Below are 23,680 nucleotides of genomic sequence, written 5' to 3'. Positions count from 1 at the left end.
GCCACATGTAATTCTTACACTCACCTTCACTTTTGACCCATGACTTATTGAATCTTATTACACAAGGTCAAAAGAAATATATGTAATATATGTATAGAAGTAAATGCTTGAGTTGTCTAAAGAACTTTGGATTTTCACCTTTAAAATGTTAATAAATTTCATGAGATATGCCCATGACAAGGAAATACATGAAGAAAACAAATTAATTCACCTGTTAGTGGTAGAAAAGCTGGCATACTAACTGGAAAGAAGCCCAAGCTATAACAATTCTAAATACTTTCCAGGAAGAGAGGCTTCCCTGTGCTAAGAAGTCCTTGAATCAATGCCAAGCCGTATTCATGACCTCAGTCATGCCTACACATTCCTGATATTCTTATCAATGCCCCTCCTTCAGGTCCTCTTATAAAATCCATCATTCCTGATTCTACAAACCACCCCAGGTGACTACCAGACAGGTAAGTAGGAATGCAAGAATAGGATATGGATGGCAGGGATTCTAGAAGCTCAGGGATTAAATGAGCAGGTGGAGGAGGGCACCTGTTCTTTCAGAGAATGTGGAAGGTCTGAGACTCAGAAAAGGCTACCCAAGGAGCTCTCAGAAATAGTAGAGATTTTAGATTCCCCAGTTCATTTCAGGTCTACAGGAAAGAATGAGTATGACCAAGATCAAATGTACCCATACTGACTTTGACAAAGGAAAAAAAAGAGGCCACGGGGTCTCTACATGTCTTCTTTCTGAGCACATTTCCCTCAGTGATCTGATTGTTTCTTCGCTAATAGGCATGCTGCTGTCTCCAATGGCCCTGCCCAGCATGTCCTGGATGCTGCTTTCCTGCCTCATGCTCCTGTCTCAGGTGCAAGGTGAGATATCTCTGCCTCTAGCACTATGCTGTCTATGAGTGTTCAGATCCAAGAAGAGAAAGAAGGGTCCTGTATGTCTCATGGGGTAAGGTGAGGTACATCCTCTCTCAGGGAAACTGTCTGCTGTCCCTCCATCATCCTGCCTTTCTTCAGATTAATAGTGATGAAAGCACCAGTGTGGTCTATTATCAGTGGAATGAGGTGGTTTTTCATTTTGTTAAAAACTTCTAATATATGTTTTGGGGTGGAGAGTTTTAAAGAGGGAAACTGAAAGGTCAGTAATGAACTATAGGAAAGGAGAAAGACTGAAGGACCCAAAGTGGGAGGTATCAAAGACTACTGAATATGGAGAAAGGGCAAAATGAAAGGAGTTGTTCCAAAATATAGTTGGCCTATCTTGAGATCTAGAATTCCTCAAAGCATACGTAAAACTCACCGCTAGTGGGCATTGTGGTTTTCCTCCCAAAAGAAGAACTCATAAACATTCCCTAAGTTGTCCTTCCCACCAACCTCCATTCTTTATTTGACCCCAACCCTCTCGGTATCTCCCTCCACTCAGGTGAAGACACCCAGAAGGAACTGGCCTCTCCACGCATCAGCTGCCCCAAAGGCTCCAAGGCCTATGCCTTCTACTGCTATGCCTTGTTTAGCACACCCAAATCCTGGGTAGATGCAGATGTGAGTGCTGAGTGGTGCGGCTGGGGTGGGGAAAGGTCACATGTGTCCCAGGGGCAAGGTGTCCAACCTCCAGGGTTCCTGGGATGATTCCCTTTACTCTACCTACCTCTATCCTGTCCTTCTCTAGTGAGGCCTCAGGTTCTCTCTTATTTTCTTGCTTCCCAACCATGCAGTTGGCCTGCCAGAAGCGGTCTCAAGGACACCTTGTGTCTGTGCTCAGTGGTGCTGAAGCATCCTTCGTGTCCTCTCTGGTCAAGAGCAGTGTGAACAGCTACCAATATGTCTGGATTGGGCTCCATGACCCTACACTGGTGAGATTCAGTATTCTTTCTGTTATGTCTCAAGTGGTTATTGTTACCAAGGCTTACTCTCCTATACCAGTAAAACCCTGAGGGGACATAGAACTCAAACTATGGGTGATATTTGGAGTGAAGGCAAGTCCTGGAGGCCATCTGCAGACCTGAGTTCTGTGGAAGTCTCTGTCATCAGATGAAGTTAATGTTGTCAATCAACTTTTATACTATTTTTATGTGAGGCTTTGGAAATCAGTTCTTTGATCTTTAGGTAGTCTGAGCATACCCTTCTAAGGGAATACAATTTGAAGATAAGATCCATATTTTCTTTTTTTTCAAACAGATATTGTCTTTGAGTTTCAGAGAATATTCACAAATACATCTCCAATTATGTTAAGCAAGTTCCATATAACTTTTGAGTGGTTCCAATCCTCTTGTAACAATTGACTGGGATTTTCTTATAGGAATCAGGAATTCAGGGAAAATGTCCCATCAGAGATCTCTAGGCAGCCTGTGGAGAAGGTCAAAGTCCATGAAGGTGGGGAGGGAATCAGGTATTCCAGCTAGGGGATCATGCAAGCAGAACTCAAATTTTTCACCTCCCTATCTGGCTTCATCCTGTACTTTGTAGGGTCAAGAACCCAATGGTGCTGGATGGGAGTGGAGTAGTACTGATGTGTTGAATTACTTAAACTGGGAGAGGAATCCTTCCACTCCTTCAGACCGTGGTTATTGTGGAAGTCTATCACGAAACTCAGGTAAGCATTAGATGAGTCATCTCTGCCAGGTCTTTCCCATCTCTCCTCACCCATTCCTGGACCTGACCTTCAGGGAGTCCTTCTGAGCGGAAATCAAAAGTTTATTCATGCAAGCAAAAGCAGAAAGTTGATTTGTTTTCTCCCATCTCTTCTGATGTCTCCTTTCTGAGTCTTCTTCCCCTGTAGTCAGACACTGAAGAAGATGAGAGAGAATCTGAAAGTCCGGGATAGAACCTGAGATATCACAAAATCTGTCTCTCTCAATCATTTTACCTCTTCTTCCTCTCCAGCATTTCTGAAGTGGAGAGATTACAACTGTGATAGAGAGTTGCCCTATGTTTGCAAGTTCAAGAACTAGGGGAGGTGAGAGACCAACTGACTGAATTTGTGCATAGTTCCAACATGAACAAGAGTCCAAGGTGAAGATCCACCCATGGAAGCATTCCTTGGAAACCCCCAGACCTGATCGCCTCATCCTGAGCTTCCCTCTCCTCTCATCCTTCCACCCTCATTGCAGGTTCTTCTGTGTTTTTTGTTTTGTTTTGTTTTTGGTGACCTGAGGTCTTAGAAAGAAATAAAAGTTATAAGTTATACTTGTGTGCTTTTATGTCTAAGGATGGTTAGGATGGGGGAGAGAATGGTTGAGGAGAAAGCCTTTCCTCTTCTCAGTTCCATCTAAGCCCAAGGGAAAATGCCTAATCCTGCTCATGGAGTACTGTGTGTTCATGGAACATATGACGGCACTGCTCTTCCACACACTCACCGCCCATGTCCCCTTCATGGTGTGACATCAGCAACCTTAAGGAAGTCTGTCATAGTTTAAACAGTGCTTCTCCTCAAATTATTTTCTGAGAGTAATAATTTTTCCCTGAATTGTGACTTTTGTAAATTACAGTAAGATATGAGACACCAAAGTTGTTCAAAAGCAAGGGAAAACATAGTGTGAAGGAACCAAGCAAGCACAGCAACTGGACTCAGATATGGCATAGACTGTGGAGTTATATATAATCCCAGAAATTAAAATAAGTACACTTAATGTTATGATGGAATCGATGGAAAAAAGAAACAATGGGCAGGGAAATTGAGTAATGTATGCAGAGAGATGTAAGCTCCATGAAAGAATCAAAATGCAATGCCACAAATAGAAAACACTCTAATAGGAATGAAGGATATCTTTGGTTCATAAGTCAACAGGACATGGCCAAGTGAAATATCAGTAAGCTTGGAAATTTGTTAATAGTAACTTACCAAGATTAAATGCAAAGAGAAAATAGAATGAAAACTTGGGACAGAATAGTCAAGAACTGTGAAATAATTACAAAAGGTAAAACATATGCATAATAGTAGAACTAGAAGGAAGAGAAAAATGAGAAAGGAAAAAAAACAATTGAAGAATGCATAAGCATTTTCCAAAATTAATGTTAGACCAAACCCTAGATCCAGGAAGCTCAGGGATGCCAGGTAGGATGAATAACAAAAATCTAATCTGTGCCTATTATATTCAAAATGCATGCAGATCACGAAAGACAAAGAAAAGATCTTGAAAGAAACCAGAGGTTTGGGGGACAGCTTACCTATAGAGGAAAAAGAATAGTAATTAGACTTTTCAACAGAAAACATGGGAAGAATGAATGATCTAGTGTGTTGAAAGGGAAAAGCTAGAATTTCATAGACCCTAGTGTTATTCTTCAAAAGTGAAGGAGATTTGAGCATGGTGGCGCATGCCTGTAATCTCAATGGCTCAGGAGGCTGAGGCAGAAGGATCGCAAGTTCAAAGCCAGCCTTAGCAATTTAGAGAGGGACTCAGCAACCCAGTGAGACCCTGTCTCTACATAAAATATCTAAAAAGGTCTGGGGATGTAGCTCAGGGATTAGGCAACCTTGGGATCAATCCTCAGGACCAAAAAAAAAAAAAAAAAAAAAAAAAAAGGGAGGAAAAAAAGATTTTATCTGATGAACAAAATCTAAGGGAACTCACTTCCAAAAGACCTGCTACGCAAAAATTGTAAAAATAAATTCTTCCAGGTGAAGGGAAATGACAGAGATTCAATAACTCATATATTTTTGAAGAAAAGCATTGAAAAGCAAGAAAATGAATAGTGAATAATTTTCTTATTTTTAATCAAGATAAGAGATAATATTAGTTTAAATAAATAACAGCAATAGTCTTTGGATGCTCATAGCACTTTACTCAGTAAAATGAGTGACAGTAATGTCTTAAGGGAGAGAGGAACTTATACCCAATAATCTCATAAAAGTTTTTAACTTTGTTTTGCTTGAATCAGGATCTAACCATGTGAGTATTTCTCGAATGTCAAGAGTTTTATATTGCTTTAGTTTATCATACTCATTTTCTGGGGAAATGGAGATTTTTATCACAGAGTTTCTGACCTTCTGAACTTTGCTGATTATATCCATGTGTTGTAACATAAAAATATGTCTTAATCTCTTGTATTCTTTGGAGTTGGTGCTATATGTAAGTCAGTGGCTCTCAAGCTGTTCTAATCACAAGACACTTTTACAGTCTTAAAAACTATGGCCAGGCACAGTGGCACATGTCTCAGCTACTTAGGAGGATGAGGTAGGAAGACAGCAAGTTCAAGTATAACTTGGGAAACTTAGCAAGACCCTGTGTCAAAATAAAAAATAAATTTACAGAAAGCACTGGAAATGTAACTCAGTGATAAAGCACCCCTGGCTCAATCCCCAGTACAGCAAAAGAAATAATTGAGTACCCCAAGGAATTTTTATTCATGTGAATTTCTGGTATTTAAAATAATAAGCATTAAAACAGGAATTTTTTAAAAAGTACTCATTAACACTGAACATGTTGAAAATGTTAGCAAAATACCCATATTTAATACTAGAATATCATCCGTCTGTTTTTGGAGGAAACAGATAATGTAGAAAAAGGCAAATCACAATTCCTTATTTCAGTTGGGCTTATTTTTCTCAATAGAACCTCTATAGGCAGATTACCCATTGAGTCATACAGATCATTAAAACGAAAGGGTTGAGACTCATTTTATTTGGCATTATGTTTCACCAAATTCAAGAGCACATTTAAGTGAAAACATCTTTGCTTTTTCCAAGTGCATGGTTATAGGGACACAGGTTAATGACTCTACCTTCATTAATTCTGACGCTCCAGGACAATTAACCAGCATTTCTTTAACACAGTCAACTGCAAATGTCAACACAGTAGAAATAGTAAATAACATTTTACTCTAACACTGAAAATTAAAACTTCGAACCACTATGAAAGGGTCTTGAAGATCCCTGAGTATGTGATCAAAATCTGAGGCTGCTACTCAGAGGTATCAAACTGTCAGCTCACAATTACAATGAACCAGGAGTTACTTCCCAGAGCTCCCACACAGAGGCAGCTGGAAGGAAAGTCCATTCAACTTCTGTTCCTTAGAGTCTTGCTGAATTATTGACCTACAAGATTAATTCCAGGTTCCTTTGCATCTTGCCACAAAGTTGATATAGGAACTCTTAAGTCATTACTTCTTGCCTGGGTTTAAATTCTTTCTTTGCCTTTAACAACAAGGTGATCACCAATACTTCCAATTTCTAACCCTAACCCACTCAATTCATATTTATTAATTTGTATGAAATGTTACTAGACAAGTATAAAGAAAAGTGTACATATGCCCACATGAGCAACTTCCTCCGGATGATCTAAAATGCACTGCTGATATTCATTTCCTTCAATACACAAGGTCATAATATTTGCAACACTGTGTAACAGCATAATTTCCACCATAGGGCTACAGTCATTCTCTTGGGTTTCTCGGAATGGGATATCTGGGAGGTGTGGGGAAAGTTCAAACTTCACCTGCCCTGGAGATAGAGCTGGCCTGCTAAAGGAAGCAGGCAACAGCTGCTCTGATTCCCAGGTCTGCCAGGAAAACTCTCCTCCCCTTGGTGGGAATCTCTTGAATCCATGCAAATCCTTCCCATGACCCCCGCCTGCACACACGTTCCTCCCACTCCTTCCAACACCCCTCCCTCAGATCCTCTTATAAAAGTCCAGCTATTTTTGCCCCAACAAAGCATCCCAGATCCTTGCAAGACTGGTAAGTAAGGGCTGAAAGAAGCTGAGCTGAGCTCTGCAGGGGATGGACCTCACACATCACCAGAGAGGGCAGCAAGGTGGGGGTGGTTCCTGTCCTCAAAGAACATAGAAGTTCTGGGGATTAAGCAAATGCTGGCCAGGGAGCTCTCAGCAAGACCAGAGAACACAGATTTTCCAGTTCTCTCCAGGTTTATAGAAGGGCATGAATAGCACTAAGACCAAACTATCTGTGCAGGACTGGACAAAAGAAAGGCAAGATGCAGTGGGGTCTCTGCATGTCTTCCCTCTGAGCACATTTCCTTCAGTGATCTGATTGTCTCCTCACTCACAGACGTGATGCTGTCTCCCATGGCCCTGCCCAGCATGTCCTGGATGCTGCTTTCCTGCCTCATGCTCCTGTCTCAGGTGCAAGGTGAGATCTCTCTGCCTCTAGCCCTGGGTTTCCTGTGAGCATTGAGATCCAGGAAGGGAGGAAGGCTCCTTTATGGGGTAAGGTGAGGTGTGCCCACACTCAGGGAAACTGCCTGCTGTCCCTCCATGGCCCTGCCTTCCTTCAGGTTGACAGTGGTGGGAGGCCCCGGAGTGGTGCATCATCAATGGAAAGAGGTGGCTTTCCACTCTGTCAGAAATTTTAAATTTGTGAGTGGAAAGAGGGCAAGTGTGAAAGGGCCATAGTGAAGTGCAAGGAAAAGTGAAAGACTGGAGAAGTCCCTTGTGGGGACTGTCAGCCCAGACTGGGAGGAGTCGTGGACTATTGAGTAAGGGGAAAGAGTGAAATGAAGAGGTGCTCCACAGCATGGCTGACCCCTGTGAGACTGAAAATTCCTGAAAGCATGAGCAGAGCTGAGAGGTAATGAGGCTTGTGGTTTCCCTCCCAGAAGGAGACCTCATAAGCATTCCCTAAGTTGTCCTTCCCACCAACCTCCATTCTTCATTTGACCCCATCCCTCTCTGTATCTCCCTCCACCCAGGTGAAGACACCCAGAAGGAAGTGCCCTCTCCTCGCATCAGCTGCCCCAAAGGCTCCAAGGCCTATGCCTCCCACTGCTATGCCTTGTTTAGCACACCCAAATCCTGGGTAGATGCAGATGTGAGTGCTGAGTGGTGCGGCTGGGGTGACAGGGGAAAGGTCACGTGTGTCACAGAGGGAGGTGGGATCAAATCTTCAGAGTTCATTGGGAATGAGATGAACACCCTTAACTTCCACGGGACACTGTTCTCACCTATCTCTACCCTGCCCAACTCTAGTAAGGTCTCAGGCTCCCTTTCATTTTCTTGTTTCTCAACCATGCAGTTGGCCTGCCAGAAACGGTCCGAAGGACACCTTGTTTCTGTGCTCAGTGGGGCCGAAGCATCCTTTGTGTCCTCCTTGGTCAAGAGCAGTGTGAACAACTACCAGTATGTCTGGATTGGTCTCCATGATCCCACACTGGTAAGATTCAATATTGTTTGTTATATTTCAAGGGGCTATTGGCAGTTTATTGTGTCTTCCATGAAGAACGTTAGGGAAGAGAGAGTTCAGATTCTGGGTGAATTTTTAGCCAAGGCAAGTCCTTGAGCTGAGTTCTGAGGACATCCCTAGTCATAAGATGAAGTTAATATGCCTGTTGTAAACTTTTACACAATTCTCACATGAGGCTTCAGAAATCAGTTCTCTGAGCTTCAGGCAGTTTGCACAGGCTATTATGAAAGATTCCTCCAGAAGTTAAGATTCCCATTTTTTTTATATACAATAGAGATTATCTTTGAGGTCCAGAGTTAACTATTTGCATGCCACAAGTTATGTTTAGATAACTTTTGATAATTGATTGACATATTCCAGTTAGAGTAGGAGAATTCAGGAAGTACATCCTAGTGGAGGGTTCTAGGCAGCATGTGGAAAAGCAGACCAAAATCCATTAGATTAGATTAGAGAATGGGAACCATAGGTCTTTTGGTGAAAGAACCATGCTAGCAGAGCTCTAATGACCACATTCTTCACCTGGTTTCATCCTGTACTCTGAAGGGCCAAGAATCCAATGGTGCTGGATGGGAGTGGAGTAGCACTGATGTGCTGAATTACCTAAACTGGGAGAGGAATCCTTCCACTCCTTCAGATCGTGGTTATTGTGGGAGCCTGTCACGGAGCTCAGGTAAGCATTAGAGGAGTCACCTTTGTCCAGTCTTTCCCTCCTCTCCTCCCCATTCCTGAGCCTGCCATTCAAGGAACCCCCTGAGCTAGGAAATGCAATGTTGGTTTGTCTTCTCATCTCTCCATTCTCTGAGTTTCCTTCCTGTGGAGTTGGACACTGGGGAAAATGGCTAGGCAAGAACCATTGGCTTCACAAGATCCACCAGTTCCATTCACTTTACCTCTTCTTCCTCCCCAGGATTCCTGAAGTGGAGAGATTATAGCTGTGATAGAGAGTTACCCTATGTCTGCAAGTTCAAGGACTAGGGCAGGTGGAAAGTTGCCATCCTGTGTTTCTCATGATGCTCATCATGCACAAAGGACCAAGTACAAAGACCTGCCCTAAAAGGACGTATTCACCCAACATTCCCATTGACCAATTTGTCCTGATCTTCCCTTCTCTTGCCTCATCCTAACCCTCATTTCAGACTCTTCTGTGTATTTCATGACCGAGACCTTAGAGAGAATAAAAATTTTAACTTATATGATTTTTGTGACCACTTTTGTAGTAGATGCCTGAGGACATGGAAGAAAGTGGTTGGGTAAATGAACTTTCCCCTTCCTAAGTCCACCAGGCCTAAGGGAACATGCTTAATGTTGCATCCTGAGCAGTGTAACTGTGATGGGAGTGAGGTCCCTGTTTGTGGAGGGGTCGGTGTGGACAGATGACGACATTGCTTTTCCACACATCCACTGCCCATGCATTCCTCCAGGCCATGTCAATGATGGTGTGACACAACCACCTTGAAGATGCTCCAATTGTGTTTAGTACAATATTTCTTGGAAAGTAACATTAGCCACAAGGCTGAATAGGACTCTCAGCACTTATGTCCTCATAGAAATATCCATTTGAAAAACAAAATTCATTAACAAAAAAATGTCTTTGCAAGAGTAAAGGAGTCTGGAGAAGAGACTTCAGTACATTGGTGTAACAAAAAATAACAATAGGTGTATTGAAGATGGTAGGAAAGACAGTTTTACATTGTACATGTTAGCCTTTCCCTAACTCCAGACTGTACAGAATTTAGGGAGTTATCCTTCATTCAGTGGAAGAAGAGCAAAATGTATATCCAGATCTACTCTGGACCCCAACAGCAGGCTCACCCCAGTTAATCCCAGTACTTGGCAGGCCCCCAAAGGCCTTCCAGGTTGGTAACCATGGATTGAGTCCATAGGCCCCTCATTCCACACTAGCTCCCATTGCCCCAAGTTCCAAAAAGTCCTCTGTTGTAGAAAACTGTAGGGTGACCCCTTGACCCCAGGCTCCAATCTAGCCCAGTAGACTCAGTCTCCAGATTCTCAACAATAACAATGTGTCCTGTACAGCTTTGGACTTTAATCTAGTACCCACAAACCACACTGCCAGGACTGCCTCAAAGCCAGGCCAGTTCCTGCAAATCCAGATGCCAGACAAGCCCCACAGACTCAATCTCAGTGCCCATCCTATCTCTAGACTGGCCCCTGAAATCCTAGACACTGAGCCTTCCTGTGTGGATTAAACCTTTTATTATGCAAAACAGTATGGAGTTTCCCCAAGACATTGGAAATATATACCAGATGATCCAGTAATCCCACTGTGGGTAAATATCCAAAGGAAGTGAAATCATCGTGTTGAATAAAAGCATTTCTCCAACTTCCTTATTTATTGTAGCATTATTCATAACAGCCAAAATATGGATACCTAAGTATCCATCTGTGGACAAATAGGTTTTCTTTACATGGTGTGTATGCAACAGTATACCATTCAATTTTTAGAAGGAAGAAAATCCTGTCATTTGTGACAACATGAATAAACATGGGGGACACTGCAATAAGTGAAATAATCTAAGCACAGAGCCACAAATACTGCTTGATCTCACTTATATGTGATATGGGTAATCTACTGAGGGGTCTTAAAATATGAAGATGTATGTGGGTCACATAACTGAAAAAAAACCTAGCAGGAAGGTAGCTCACAAACTTCACTCAGGGCTCACTTGCCGTTTCTCTGGGATTCTCTTGTGTGTGCTCTCATTTTATCTGTAAACTTCTTTTCCTAATGACTTTCCTTCACAGCTTGGGCAGTATCCCCAGAAGCAGCTGGGGATACTTATTCCTTATCAATACTGAAGAGAAAAACTTACAGACTCTTTTTTTAAATATGTAAAGGAAAAATTCTGAGCATCTTTCTTTTTAGACAAACTTGAGAAATCACCATGTCAGGATCATGTGATGGACCAGTTGTTGAAAACTGAATTACTGTGTAACTTAGTATCATGATGACAGCAAAGACAATATGTTATGTTGATTGAATCAGATGAGTTATAAACTGTCCGGGGTCCTAGGGTGTGATTATTGCCAACCCAATCTCTCAGTAGGTGGGAGGGTTTGGTTTCTTGGGGGAATGCCAGGGTTCTATTACAGAAAGAGGGATGGAGCAATGGAGCCAGGTAAGTGGTCAGGAAATACAAATGCACACACATTCAGGCAGACAATTGGGAAAAGGTAAGACTTGGCATCATAATCAAATAGGATTAAAGGGCTTATCAAATGCTTTAAGTCTTTTTCCTTATCTATTAATTCTCAAACACCATATTATTTCCATCAAAAGAATCAAAGTACAGACCTGAACAGAGAGGGAAGATGTTCCTCATCCATCATTCTCCAGTCAGCAATCAGCCACTTTCCTTTTGTCACTTTACAATTGACGCTTGGCATCTATAAAATATAATTTTCCCCATTTTCCTCACTTTTTTCTTCAATTTTCTTTGCCAATTATCAGTGCTTCTTAATTTCTTTTTGCTTAAATAACTCTGTAAGTAAGCCATTCCTAGACACCTTCTGAAAATAACCATCCAGCCCTAAAGACATCTGAAGTTTGGTGACATGATTTTCTAATCAAAAGTTGGAGAGATTTAATATTTCAGCAAGTACATGGGAAAAGAGCTATATGGGGAAGATAAAATAAAAATCCTGCCCTCTTCTTTGGGTAATGAAAGGAGAGAGAAATAAAAGGACCTGGAAGAATTTGTGATATTTTAGATTATTAAATATTTTGAAAATGCTTCTAAGTCAGATTTATACTGGATCTCAATGCTCTTTTCAATTGAATGTGGTTGAACCATTATAAATGACACTAGAAAACATTCATATTTATTAAAGTAGAAAAGGTTGATGTGGAAAAGGAGATGGAGGCAATAGAGGACCTTTTTACAGAGCTCTTCAATCACAGTTCAACTTGAGTGGTTTTTCCAGATTAGATAGGAAAGAACTGTTACAATAATACCTGAGGGAAAACAAATGAGTTCACCAACCTAATATTTAATTTACCTAAAACTATAATAAGATTTTTGGCATTCTGGGTCTATAAGCCAGTGACTATTATGTGATTGGTTAATAATTAGAGAATCTATAACCAGTTCTTTGCTGCCATTCATTTTCGTCTTCTGACTCTCTTAAAAGGAAGAGAGTAAGAAAAAGAAATGTTATGGTTATGAGCATTTAAAGTCATTTATTTAAAGGACTATTTATTTTTACCTTTTCTAAAATGAAAATGCAAGATAGTAGAGATATTCGGCAAACTAGATACATTTGTGATATTGTGGTACAATTATTGGATTGAATGTGGTTGAACCATTATAAATGACACTAGAAAACATTCATATTTATTAAAGTAGAAAAGGTTGATGTGGAAAAGGAGATGGAGGCAATAGAGGACCTTCTTACAGAGCCCCTCAATCACAGTTCAACTTGAATGGTTTTCCCAGATTAGATGGGAAAGAACTGTTACAATAATACCTGAAGGAAAACAAATCACAGCACAGCAAGTGAGCAAAGCAGCCCAGAACACTGAGACTCAGGATGGTGGGCTCAGAGAGCGGCCTGGCAGGAGGAGAAGCTCTTCTAGTCAGGGGCTGGGACTGCCAACGTAAGACAGCCTGCCTACAATCAGAACAAACTTTTCTTCAGGCAAAAGTGAAACTGCACTGTTTTCTGAGTGCTCCCAGGTGCCCAGCTCCCATGTCCTTGAGAAGCAGAGGGAACCAAATAAAACCTCCCAGGAGAGACTGTAAAGGAAGGATGAAGTGGCCCAGGGGGGGATCAAGAGAATACCAAAGTCATCTGGGGAGACAATCATAGAAGAGAAAACAGAAGAGAAGAGAGAACAGAACTTCTCTTACTGAAGGTCCATCACATCTTCTGATTATGCCCTTTCCCCAAGAAAGGATAAAAATGGTCATTCCTTGTCTATATGAGGATATAAAAGATGACAAAAATTCTTCCAATTTCAATCTGACTTCATTGTAAACATTCTACATGTGACTAAGATATGAATTTACAGCTAATCATTTATATTTAAAATTTATAGTATAAAAATAGATAAATAATAAATAAAATGTAGAGTACTTTAAGTATCCACTCCAAGTCTCAAGTAGTTCTCCAAATTGATAAGCACCTATGTACAAATAGCAAAATGTCATGCTAGAGTGGAAAATCCTTCAGAACTTAGCTTTCTGATTGGTAGAAAACAGACATGTTTCTTTTTTTTTTTTTATTCTTTTTTTTTTATTATTGTAAACAAATGGGATACATGTTGTTTCTCTGTTTGTACATGGCGTAAAGGCATACCATTTGTGTAATCATAAATTTGCATAGGGTAATGTTGTTTGATTCATTCTGTTATTTTTTTCCCCTTCCCCCCCACCCCTCTCACCCCTCTTTTCCCTCTATACAGTTCTTCCTTCCTCCATTCTTGCCCCCCTCCCTAACCCTAACTCTAACCCTAACACTAACCCCTCCCACCCCCCATTATGTGTCATCATCCACTTATTAGCGATATCATTTGTCCACTGATTTTTTGAGATTGGCTTATCTCACTTAGCATGATATTCTCCAGTTTCATCCATTTGCCTGCAAATGCCATAATTTTATCATTCTTTATGGCTGAGTAATATTCCATTGTATATATATACCACAGTTTCTTTATCCATTCATCAATTGAAGGACATCTAGGTTGGTTCCACAATCTGGCTATTGTGAACTGAGCAGCTATGAACATTCATGTGGCTGTATCTCTGTAATATGCTGATTTTAAGTCCTTTGGGTATAGGCCAAGGAGTGGGATAGCTGGGTCAAACGGTGGTTCCATTCCAAGTTTTCTAAGGAGTCTCCACACTGCTTTCCAGAGTGGCTGCACTAATTTGCAGCCCCACAAGCAATGTAAGAGTGTACCTTTCTCCCCACATCCTCGCCAACATCTGTTGTTGCTTGTATTCATGATAATTGCCATTCTAATTGGGGTGAGATGGAATCTTAGGGTGGTTTTGATTTGCATTTCTCTTATTACTAGAGATGTTGAACATTTTTCCATATGTTTGTTGATTGCTTGTAGATCTTCTTCTGTGAAGTGTCTATTCATTTCCTTAGCCCATTTGTCAATTGGATTATTTGCATTCTTGGTGTAGAGTTTTTTGAGTTCTTTATAGATTCTGGAGATTAGTGCTCTATCTGAAGTATGATTGGCAAAGATTTTCTCCCACTCTGTAGGCTCTTTCTTTGCATTGCTGATAGTTTCCTTTGCTGAGAGAAAGCTTTTTAGTTTGAATCTATCCCAGTTATTAATTCTTGCTTTTATTTCTTGTGCTATGGGAGTCCTGTTGAGGAAGTCTGGTCCTAAGCCGACATGTTGAAGCTCTGGACCTACTTTTTCTTCTATAAGATGCAAGGTCTCTGGTCTGATTCCGAGATCCTTAATCCATTTTGAGTTTAGTTTCGTGCATGGTGAGAGATATGGGTTTAGTTTCATTCTGTTGCATATGGATTTCCAATTCTCCCAGCACCATTTGTTGAAGAGGCTATCTTTTCTCCATTGCATGTTTTTGGCCCCTTTGTCTAGTATGAGAAAATTGTATTTATTTGGGTTTGTGTCCGTGTCCTCTATTCTGTACCATTGATCCACCTTTTTTTGTTACTATTGCTTTGTAGTAGAGTTGAAGATCTGGTATTGCGATACCCCCTGCTTCACTCTTTCTGCCAAGGATTGCTTTAGCTATTCTGGGTTTTTTATTCTTCCAGATGAATTTCATAATTTCTTGCTCTATTGCTGTAAGGTACATCATTGGGATTTTAAGTGGAATTGCATTGAATCTTTTGGTAGTATGGCCATTTTGACAATATTAATTCTTCCTATCCAAGAACATGGGAGATCTTTCCATCTTCTAAGGTTTTCTTTAATTTCTTTCTTTAGTGTTCTGTAGTTCTCATCGTAGAGGTCTTTCACCTCTTTTGTGAGATTGATTCCCAAGTATTTTATTTTTTTCGAAGCTATTGTGAATGGGGTAGTTTTCCTGATTTCTCTTTCTGAAGATTCATCGCTTATGTGTAAAAATGCCTTAGATTTATGTGCATTGATCTTATATCCCGCTACTTTACTGAATTCACTTATGAGATCTAAGAGTTTTCTGGTGGAATTTCCTGGTTCCTCTAAGTATACAATCATATCATCAGCAAATAGGGATAGTCTGAGTTCTTCTTTTCCTATTCGTATCCCTTTAATTTCTTTGGTTTGTCTAATTGCTCTGGCTAGAGTTTCAAGGATGATATTGAATAGAAGTGGTGAAAGAGGGCATCCCTGCCTTGTTCCAGTTTTTAGAGGGAATGCTTTCAGTTTTTCACCATTTAGAATGATATTAGCCATGGGCTTAGCGTAGATGGCCTTTACAATGTTAAGGAATGTTCCCACTATCCCTATTTTTTCTAGTGTTTTGAGCATGAAGGGGTGCTGTATTTTATCAAATGCTTTTTCTGCATCTATCGCAATAATCATGTGATTCTTGACTTTAAGTCTATTGATATGGTGAATTACATTTATTGATTTCCTGATGTTGAACCAACCTTGCATCCCTGGGATGAAACCCACTTGATCATGGTGCACTATCTTTTTAATATGTTTTTGTATGCGATTTGCCAAAATTTTGTTGAGAATTTTTGCGTCGATGTTCATTAAGGATATTGGTCTGAAATTTTCTTTCCTCGATGTGTCTCTGTCTGGTTTAGGTATCAGGGTAATATTGGCTTCATAGAATGAGTTTGGGAGGGTTCCCTCCTCTTCTATTTTATAGAATACTTTGAGAAGTATTGGAATGAGCTCTTCTTTAAAGGTTTTGTAGAACTTGGCTGAGAACCCATCTGGTCCAGGACTTTTCTTTGTTGGTAGGCTATTGATGACTTCTTCTATTTCATTACTTGAAATTGGTCTATTTAAATTGTGTATGTCCTCCTCCTTCAGTTTAGGCAATTCATATGTCTCTAGAAACCTGTTGATGTCTTCAAAATTTTCTATTTTGTTGGAGTATAGATTTTCAAAATAGCTTCTAATTATGTTTTGTATTTCAGTCGTGTCTGTTGTGGTATTTCCTTGTTCATTCCGAATTTTAGTGATTTGGGTTTTCTCTCATCTTCTCTTTGTTAGTGTGGCTAAAGGTTTATCAATTTTGTTTATTTTTTCAAAGAACCAACTATTTATTTAGTCAATATTTTGTATTGTTTCTTTTGTTTCAATTTCGTTGATTTCAGCTCTGAGTTTAACTATTTCCTGTCTTCTACTACTTTTGGCGGTGGTCTGTTCTTCTTTTTCTAAGGCTTTGAGCTGTAGGGTTAGATTGTTTATTTTTTGAGTTTTACTTCTTTTATTAAATGCGCTCCATGAAATAAATCTTCCTCTAAGTACTGCTTTCATAGTGTCCCAGAGATTTTGATATGCTGTTTCTTTGTTCTCGTTTACCTCTAAGAATTTTTAAATTTCCTTCCTAATATCTTCTGTTATCCATTCATCATATAATAGCATATTGTTTAATCTCCAGGTGTTGGAGTAGTTTCTGTTTTTTACTCTTTCATTCATTTCTAACTTCAATCCATTATGATCTGATAGAATACAAGGTAGTGTCTCTATCTTCTTGTATTTGCTGACATTAGCTTTGTGGCATAATATATGGTCTATTTTAGAGAAGGATCCATGTGCTGCTGAGAAGAAAGTGTATTCGCTCTTGGTTGGATGTTATATTCTATAAATGTCTGTTAAGTCTAAATTATTGATTGTGTTATTGAGATCTATGGTTTCTTTGTTCAATTTTTGTTTGGAAGATCTGTCCAGTGGTGAGAGAGGCGTGTTAAAATCACCTAGTATTATTGTGTTATGGTCTATTTGGTTTCTAAAATTGAGAAGGATTTGTTTAACATACATGGATGAGCCACTGTTTGGGGCATAGATGTTTATGATTGTTATATCTTGCTGATTTATGCTTCCCTTAAGCAGTATGAAATGTCCTTCTTTATCCCTTCTGACTAACATTGGCTTGAAGGCCACATTATCTGAAATGAGGATGGATACTCCAGCTTTTTTCCTGAGTCCATGTGCATGGTATGTTTTTCCCCATCCTTTCACCTTTAGTCTATGGGTATCTCTTCCTACGAGGTGAGTCTCTTGTAGGCAACATATTGTTGGATCTTTCTTTTTAATCCAATCTGCCAGTCTATGTCTTTTGATTGATGAATTCAGGCCATTAACATTCAGGGTTATTATTCAGATATGATTTATATTCCCGGTCATTTGGTTCATATTTAAAATTTTATTTATTTATTTATTTATTTATTTATTTATTTATTTATTTATTTTTTGACACATCTTGGTTCCTCCTTTATTTGACAGTTCCTTTAGGGTAATTCCTCCCTTTGCTGATTTGCTTCTTTGTTTTTCATCTCTTCCTCATGGAATATTTTGCTGAGAATGTTCTGTAATACTGGCTTTCTTTTTGTAAATTCTTTTAGCTTTTGTTTGTCATGGAATGATTTTATTTCATCGTCAAATTTGAAGGTAAGTTTTGCTGGGTATAAGATTCTTGGTTGGCATCCATTTTCTTTCAGAGCTTGAAAAATGTTGTTCCAGGCCCTTCTAGCTTTTAGGGTCTGGATTGAAAAATCTGCTGATATCCGTATTGGTTTCCCCCTGAATGTAATTTGGTTCTTTTCTCTCACAGCCTTTAAAATTCTGTCTTTATCTTTTATGTTAGGTATTTTCATAATAATGTGTCTTGGTGTGGGTCTGTTGTAATTTTGTGTATTTGGAGTCCTATAAGCCTCTTGGACTTGATTTTCCATTTCATTCTTCAGATTTGGGAAATTTTCTGATATTATTTCATTGAATAGATTGTTCATTCCTTGGTTTGTTTCTCTAAGCCTTCCTCATTCCCAATAATTCTCAAATTTGACCTTTTCATGTTATCCCATAGTTCTTGCAGATTCTGTTCATGATTTCTTACCGTCTTCTCTGTTTGTTCAACTTTGTTTTCAAGGTTAAATATTTTGTCTTCAATATCTGAAGTTCTGTCTTCCAGGTGTTCTATTGGTTATGCTTTCTATGGCGTTCTTAATTTGGTTTATTGTTTCCTTCATTTCAAGGATTTCTGTTTGGTTTTTTTTCAATATCTCTAACTCTTTATTGAAATGATCTTTTGTTTCTTGTATTTGGTCTTTTAAGTGTTGATTGGTGCTATCATTCAATTCCTGCATTTGCTCTTTCATCTCATCATTCAATGCCTGCATTTGCTTTTTCATCTCATCGTTTGCTTCCCTAATCATTTTAATTATGTACATTCTGAACTCCCTTTCTGTCATTTCTTCTGCCATGCTGTCGTTGAATTTTATTGATGTAACATCTAGATTTGTTTGGGGCATTTTCTTCCCTTGTTTTCTCATATTGTTCAGGAATCAGTGGGTCATTAAGATATTGCAGATTTCCTCTATTGACTTATAATGTCCCTGAAGATTGCTAGTATATCCCCTCTTATCCTTCAGTAGCCTGAAGTCTTGGAGGAAGTTGATAATGCGGAGCTCCACGAAGAAGCTGCCTCTCTAGGGGTGGTGACCCTCAGGTGGGGTATATTCCCTGCTAGTGGGCAGAGGTGCCTCCACTTGTTGACCAATGGTCATCCAACAGGGAACTAGGCTGCGGGCTGAGGCAAGTCCTGTTTGTGCCTGTGTCTCTGGTTTTACCATCCCTGTGGGAAAACCTCACCCGGCAGGGAAGACTCACTCGGTGGGGACGTCTTGCTGATCAGTTCCCCTCCTAGAGGTTCCCCTCAATCTACAACTACCGCCTGGGCTGGGCTGTCTTCCTCTGCAACGTTCCCAGGGGCCCGGACCTACCTCCTGGGCCTGGGAGCCTCACCCTTCGCAGGCCAGTCTCCTTAGGCTGCCTCTCCCAGAGAATCTGCTCGCAGTCCTGGAAACTTCGCTCCGCCCCTAGGCGTGTCTCTGTGCGGCTCTTCCAGCAAGAAGCTACCTAGCTTCTGGGACCCTGCTCTGCACCTAATCACCTGGCTATGCGGCCACTCCTCTGAGCCGCCACCTGGAGCCCCGTACAATAGCTCTGATACCCAGAGACCCGCCACACACCTCCTCCTCCGGACAGCGGCCGGGTTTCCGACGCAGTCACTAGGAGCCCAAGCAATTCACTTCGGGTCTCCTCCTCCCGCCAACTGCCCGTAGCCCTAGGCAGTGACTCCGAGTCCAAGTGACCCGCCCTGTTCCTCCTCCTCCTCCTCCTCGGGGTAGCCCCCTGGGTGTTCAGGAGCGGTGGCTCCGAGACCAAGTGACCCACCACGCTCCTCCTCCAGGCAGGCCACCGGTGTTCAGGAGCGATCACTTTTAGTTCAATCAACTCACCACTCGCCTCCTCTTCTGGCAACCGCCTGTGGCTCTGATGCAGTCACTCCTAGGTCAAGCGATCCGCCGCGCTACTTCTCTTCCTCCGGGCAACCCCCTGGTGTTCAGAAGCGGTCATTCTGGGTCTAAACAGTTCGCCATGCTACTCCTCCTCAGGCAGTCGCCCAGAGCCCCAGTGGTTGTCCGAGTCCAAGCGCTGTGCTGAGCCGCCTCCTCTACGATGATCCCAGTTGTCCGTGTTTACCGCTCCAGTGGGGGGAGGGGCGTCTCGCTGGGCAACTCTACTTCACAAAGTTCCCTGTGTTCCGGGACTACTGCCCCATCCGGGACGCCTCCCCAATGGGAGAGACTCACCCGGCAGCTTTGAGTTGGTCCCAAGTCTCTCACTATCTCCTCTTTTGAATCTTGCATCCTGGAGCAATGTGAAATGCAGCTGCCCCCTAGTCCACCATCTTGAAACCTCCGACATGTTTCTTAAGACACATTTTTTTTTTGGTATGAGTTGCCAGACCCTGGGATGCTTCTCTTTGTATCAGTAAAGCTTGTGACCCATACCCCTTTTTTGATCTTTAGTATTCCTTTCAAACGATATGTGATTCTAATCTGTAATCCATTGTGCTTGCAGTATAACTTTTTGATTTAGTCAACTTGTAATTTTATTAAAGTATTTATATTGAGATGTGCAGATGCATATGTAAATGTTTTATATAAGCTTTGGCTGAAAGATGTTGCATAATGAGGGGTATATGTTTTGTAGGATTTGGAATTAAACCAAGAGATATGCTATCAGGGAAATGTTAACTGAAGATGTTGTCTGCAGGAAATGACTGTAATGTTTTAGATGCTACTCGGAATTTATCATAGGGCACTTGGGGATGTAGCTCAGTGGTAGAGTGCTTGCCTGGCATGCATGAGGCCCTGGATTCATTCCGTAGCACTGGGGAACAAAAGGATTATCATGGGGATTCAAAAGCTCCTTTTAGTTTTATAATGTTTTATGGGCATTCATTCTTCAATTCCATCATTTTAAAGATTTTCAAATAGTCAGCATCTCTCTGCTGCCAACTTCCCACAGATACTTCCCCAGACCATTAGACCCATACAAATCACCTTTTGCCAAAAATCATAGGCTTGGCAGTAGAGTGCTTGCCTCGCCTTGCCCTGGGTTTAATCCCCAGTATCACAACAAACAAAGCTCATAGACAACCTCAAGTGGAAGAGCCCTTTTGTTTATTGAGGGAGAAAAAGAATATTAAGAGCTGAGAGACAATATTCCATGGGTCTCCCATATGTCTTCACTTTCTTCAAGCAGGGTCCCTGATGTGTTTGTTCCAGACTCTTTTAAGAAAGTCTGTGTAGTGAAGAGCTTTTGAAAATAGAGATGGCATCCTCCCCCAAAGCAAAGGGTGGGGCTGTGTGGGCTTGAAAGTTAGTGTTTCCACATAAAGATGGACATCATGCTTTCTCCCCAGTATAAGAAAGATGCCTCCCTTTCAGGCAAAAGGTAGATTTGCTGATTGTCCCTATAAGAGATCTAGGTTCTCTCAGCTCTCAGAGCACAATTACAGGGGATATCCCTCCCTTATAATGTAACCAGATCTGAAGGCATCTGACTACATCACTCTAATTGGACTTGAGGATAGAGTGAACAAAGGTGAATGTGCTGCTTCTCATGCTATCAGAGTCCGTAAATCATAAAGTCCTTTGTCTTCTGCCAACATCAGGTAGGCTGACTTAGTGTACAAGTGGGGTAAAATCTCAGGGCCTTCACAATTTTCGACATGAAGTAAAGTAATTTTCTCTTGCACCATATTGGAAGAAATTAATTTTAACAGAAGGGAGTGAGTCACATTTCTTAATTTCTATTGCTCTTCCCATTGTATTCTCTTTCCAGAAAAATGTGTATTTCTCATTCTTTTTTGGCCTATATCTACCAGTCATGCAGTCCTGGTCTATTCCTCTGGCATACTTCTCCTACTGACTCCTGTACACTTGCCATGTCCAACAATGTCTTTCCTTTCCCACACTGCATAACATCTATGAGTGCTCCCAACTTTACCTTGACATGATGACTAGTCCTTCATGGGACCAAGGAAGAGGCTTATCATTCTTTCCTTAGGGACACCTGAGCTTCTCAAGACCCTTTCTCAAATAGACAGTCGGATCTTAGACAAATATTCTACAAAAACAAATATTAAATGCTCTGTAGTTCAAGATGATTGTAGATTAGTGAATCTTGAAAGCGTAAGAAAATAAGTGTAGGAGAAAACAAACCAGAGCAGCATTAAAATTTGGGATTAGATTATTTGTTTTAATTAGCCTACCCTTAAGAATACTTAAAGGAAGAAATTTTAGAATTTTTCTATTTTTTAGAGTTTTTCTACATTTCTAAAGACATCTTCATAACATTTTTTGAAGTTCTGATGGTTATAGATATTTAAAATCATTAACACTTTTGATTGAAAGGTACCACTCAAATTGATTTTCTTACTCATATCTCAGATGGGCTCAGGGGTACTGAAGTTCTAGATTGTTTGGCAAGATTCTGCCAGAGCTGTGAATGTGCTATGACATCATAATCCCTGTTCATGTAAAAGGAGAGCGGATACAGCCAGAGTTCACAGAGAGACTAGCAGCTGCTAGTGTGAAGACTGAGAAGAGGGTTCACTTTCTAGGCTGCTCCTTGGCGAGAAACCAAGAAAGTAGGTAGGTAACTACTTAGTAAGGTGAGTGAGAAAAGAGTGGGGGCCTTTGCTGGGAATTAATACTGACATTCAAAGTAGACTGTGGGGACTCAGGAGGTGGGGTATAGTAGAACAAGGAAGAAAGTGTCTGAGGCTGCCACAGCCAGCACTTGGGGGAGCAGTTCCCATATAGGTAAAGTGAAGGGTTAGCAGGATAAAGGGAGCCCACGTTTTTAGGAGGCCTATGATGTATCTTGGTATGAAAAGATCAGAGATTAAAGACACTGCCAGGACCCAGAAGGTGTGCTGTACAATACTCTTATTCAGAAAAGAAGCCACGTTTCTTCAGGCTGCCCACGAAGAGCAGAGGAAGGGGTCATATTATAGTCACAGGGTGGGAGCCAGAGGCTGCAGTTGCCAAGTCCGGGCGAACCTGAGCTCTGTCTGAAAAACTGGCCTGACAAGCCCAAGCTACATATCAGAGTGTGCCTAAGGAGCCAGGAAAAAAAATCAGACATGAAAAGGATTTTTCACAGGGGAATATGGGTTGTGGAAACCCACGTGACTCCCCACACTCCCTTGAGACCAGTGACTTACAGGTCTGTCTGGGAGAGTCAAGCCTGACTGGGAATTCAAAAGGGTGGGATCAGGAGTGACTGAATTTGGGGACTAAATATTACTCCAGGAAAGGTGGAGTCCAAGGGTAATGGAGTTGGCAAAGGATTGGCTCCTCTGCCATAGGAGTGGAACCCAGGGGAGATTCTCTGGGGTACAGTCTTCCAGAGTGAACCACAGCTGCTGGGCCCTGGAGGCGCCCTGATTTAAAGTTTCAGGTCAATTGCCCTTCAACAAAGAAACTGGAGCCAATCTAGAACTAAACCCCACCTTCAGTAGCTCCACTTATGGGGACTTCTCTCACAGAACACTACAACAACCCCGCCCGAGGGTGGAGCAGACATCACAATATAGCCCACTCCACCTCAGATAGCCAAAAAGGGAAACTGAGAATTTCTGAACTCCAACTGGCAACTTGATGAGCAACTCAAAAAGAGGAAGGATTTGACAGTCTGTGGCCAATACTCTTATAAACACTACATATCTCAAGAAGAAACGGAAAGAAAGTCATTTAGGAATAGACAATGAACATACATTCTCATTGACAATATTTGACTACTGCAGTGGAAAAAAATTCCTTAACTTTTCATCAAGAACTTTTTTTTGGGGGGGGAGGGGGGTTGTCAGCTGAATGGTTTATGGACATTTACACATGTACATATTTGTCTTTTTTCTAATTTATAGTATTTTTTGAAGGCAGTTACTTTTACATGGCTCAGTCTTTTGAGGGCTGGTATGTTTTATTAGTATATTTTGTTTGAATAGTATATGTGGTTCTGTGGTTTTTTTTCTCTCTCACTTAGCTCTTTCCCTTGATTCTCTTCCTTTTGTTCTGCTAA

The 23,680-nt window shown here is 40.9% G+C and overlaps 2 protein-coding genes across 3 annotated transcripts; both read left to right on the top strand.

Moving 5' to 3' along the window:
* Positions 1 to 782: 782 nt before the first annotated feature.
* Positions 783 to 2,948, top strand: LOC124963412 (regenerating islet-derived protein 3-gamma-like). Its single transcript, XM_047523147.1, has 5 exons — positions 783 to 861; positions 1,421 to 1,539; positions 1,713 to 1,850; positions 2,464 to 2,590; positions 2,881 to 2,948. Exons 1-5 carry the CDS (start codon positions 783 to 785, stop codon positions 2,946 to 2,948), a joined length of 531 nt encoding a protein of 176 aa, XP_047379103.1.
* A 4,059-nt stretch (positions 2,949 to 7,007) lies between these two features.
* Positions 7,008 to 9,108, top strand: LOC124963415 (regenerating islet-derived protein 3-gamma-like). 2 transcript variants are annotated; one of them, XM_047523152.1, is made up of 5 exons: positions 7,008 to 7,083; positions 7,643 to 7,761; positions 7,966 to 8,103; positions 8,677 to 8,803; positions 9,041 to 9,108. In XM_047523152.1, the coding sequence occupies exons 1-5, from the start codon at positions 7,008 to 7,010 to the stop codon at positions 9,106 to 9,108; spliced, it is 528 nt and encodes a 175-aa protein (XP_047379108.1). The 2 variants fall into 2 exon arrangements, with proteins under 2 accessions (XP_047379108.1, XP_047379110.1); XM_047523154.1 differs by lacking the exon at positions 7,966 to 8,103.
* Positions 9,109 to 23,680: the final 14,572 nt, after the last annotated feature.

The sequence above is a fragment of the Sciurus carolinensis genome, chromosome 13 (genome assembly GCF_902686445.1).
Source record: "Sciurus carolinensis chromosome 13, mSciCar1.2, whole genome shotgun sequence".
Lineage (NCBI taxonomy): Eukaryota > Metazoa > Chordata > Mammalia > Rodentia > Sciuridae > Sciurus > Sciurus carolinensis.
Note: the sequence above shows the minus strand (reverse complement) of the source record. Positions and strands in the feature narration are given on the sequence as shown.

Coding starts and splice junctions, on each gene's coding strand:
- LOC124963412 (XM_047523147.1), top strand. CDS start 783: ATGCTGCTGTCTCCAATGGCCCTGCCCAGCATGTCCTGGATGCTGCTT. Junction 862..1,420: donor GCTCCTGTCTCAGGTGCAAG/GTGAGATATCTC, acceptor CCCTCCACTCAG/GTGAAGACACCCAGAAGGAA. Junction 1,540..1,712: donor AATCCTGGGTAGATGCAGAT/GTGAGTGCTGAG, acceptor CCAACCATGCAG/TTGGCCTGCCAGAAGCGGTC.
- LOC124963415 (XM_047523152.1), top strand. CDS start 7,008: ATGCTGTCTCCCATGGCCCTGCCCAGCATGTCCTGGATGCTGCTTTCC. Junction 7,762..7,965: donor AATCCTGGGTAGATGCAGAT/GTGAGTGCTGAG, acceptor TCAACCATGCAG/TTGGCCTGCCAGAAACGGTC. Junction 8,104..8,676: donor GTCTCCATGATCCCACACTG/GTAAGATTCAAT, acceptor TGTACTCTGAAG/GGCCAAGAATCCAATGGTGC.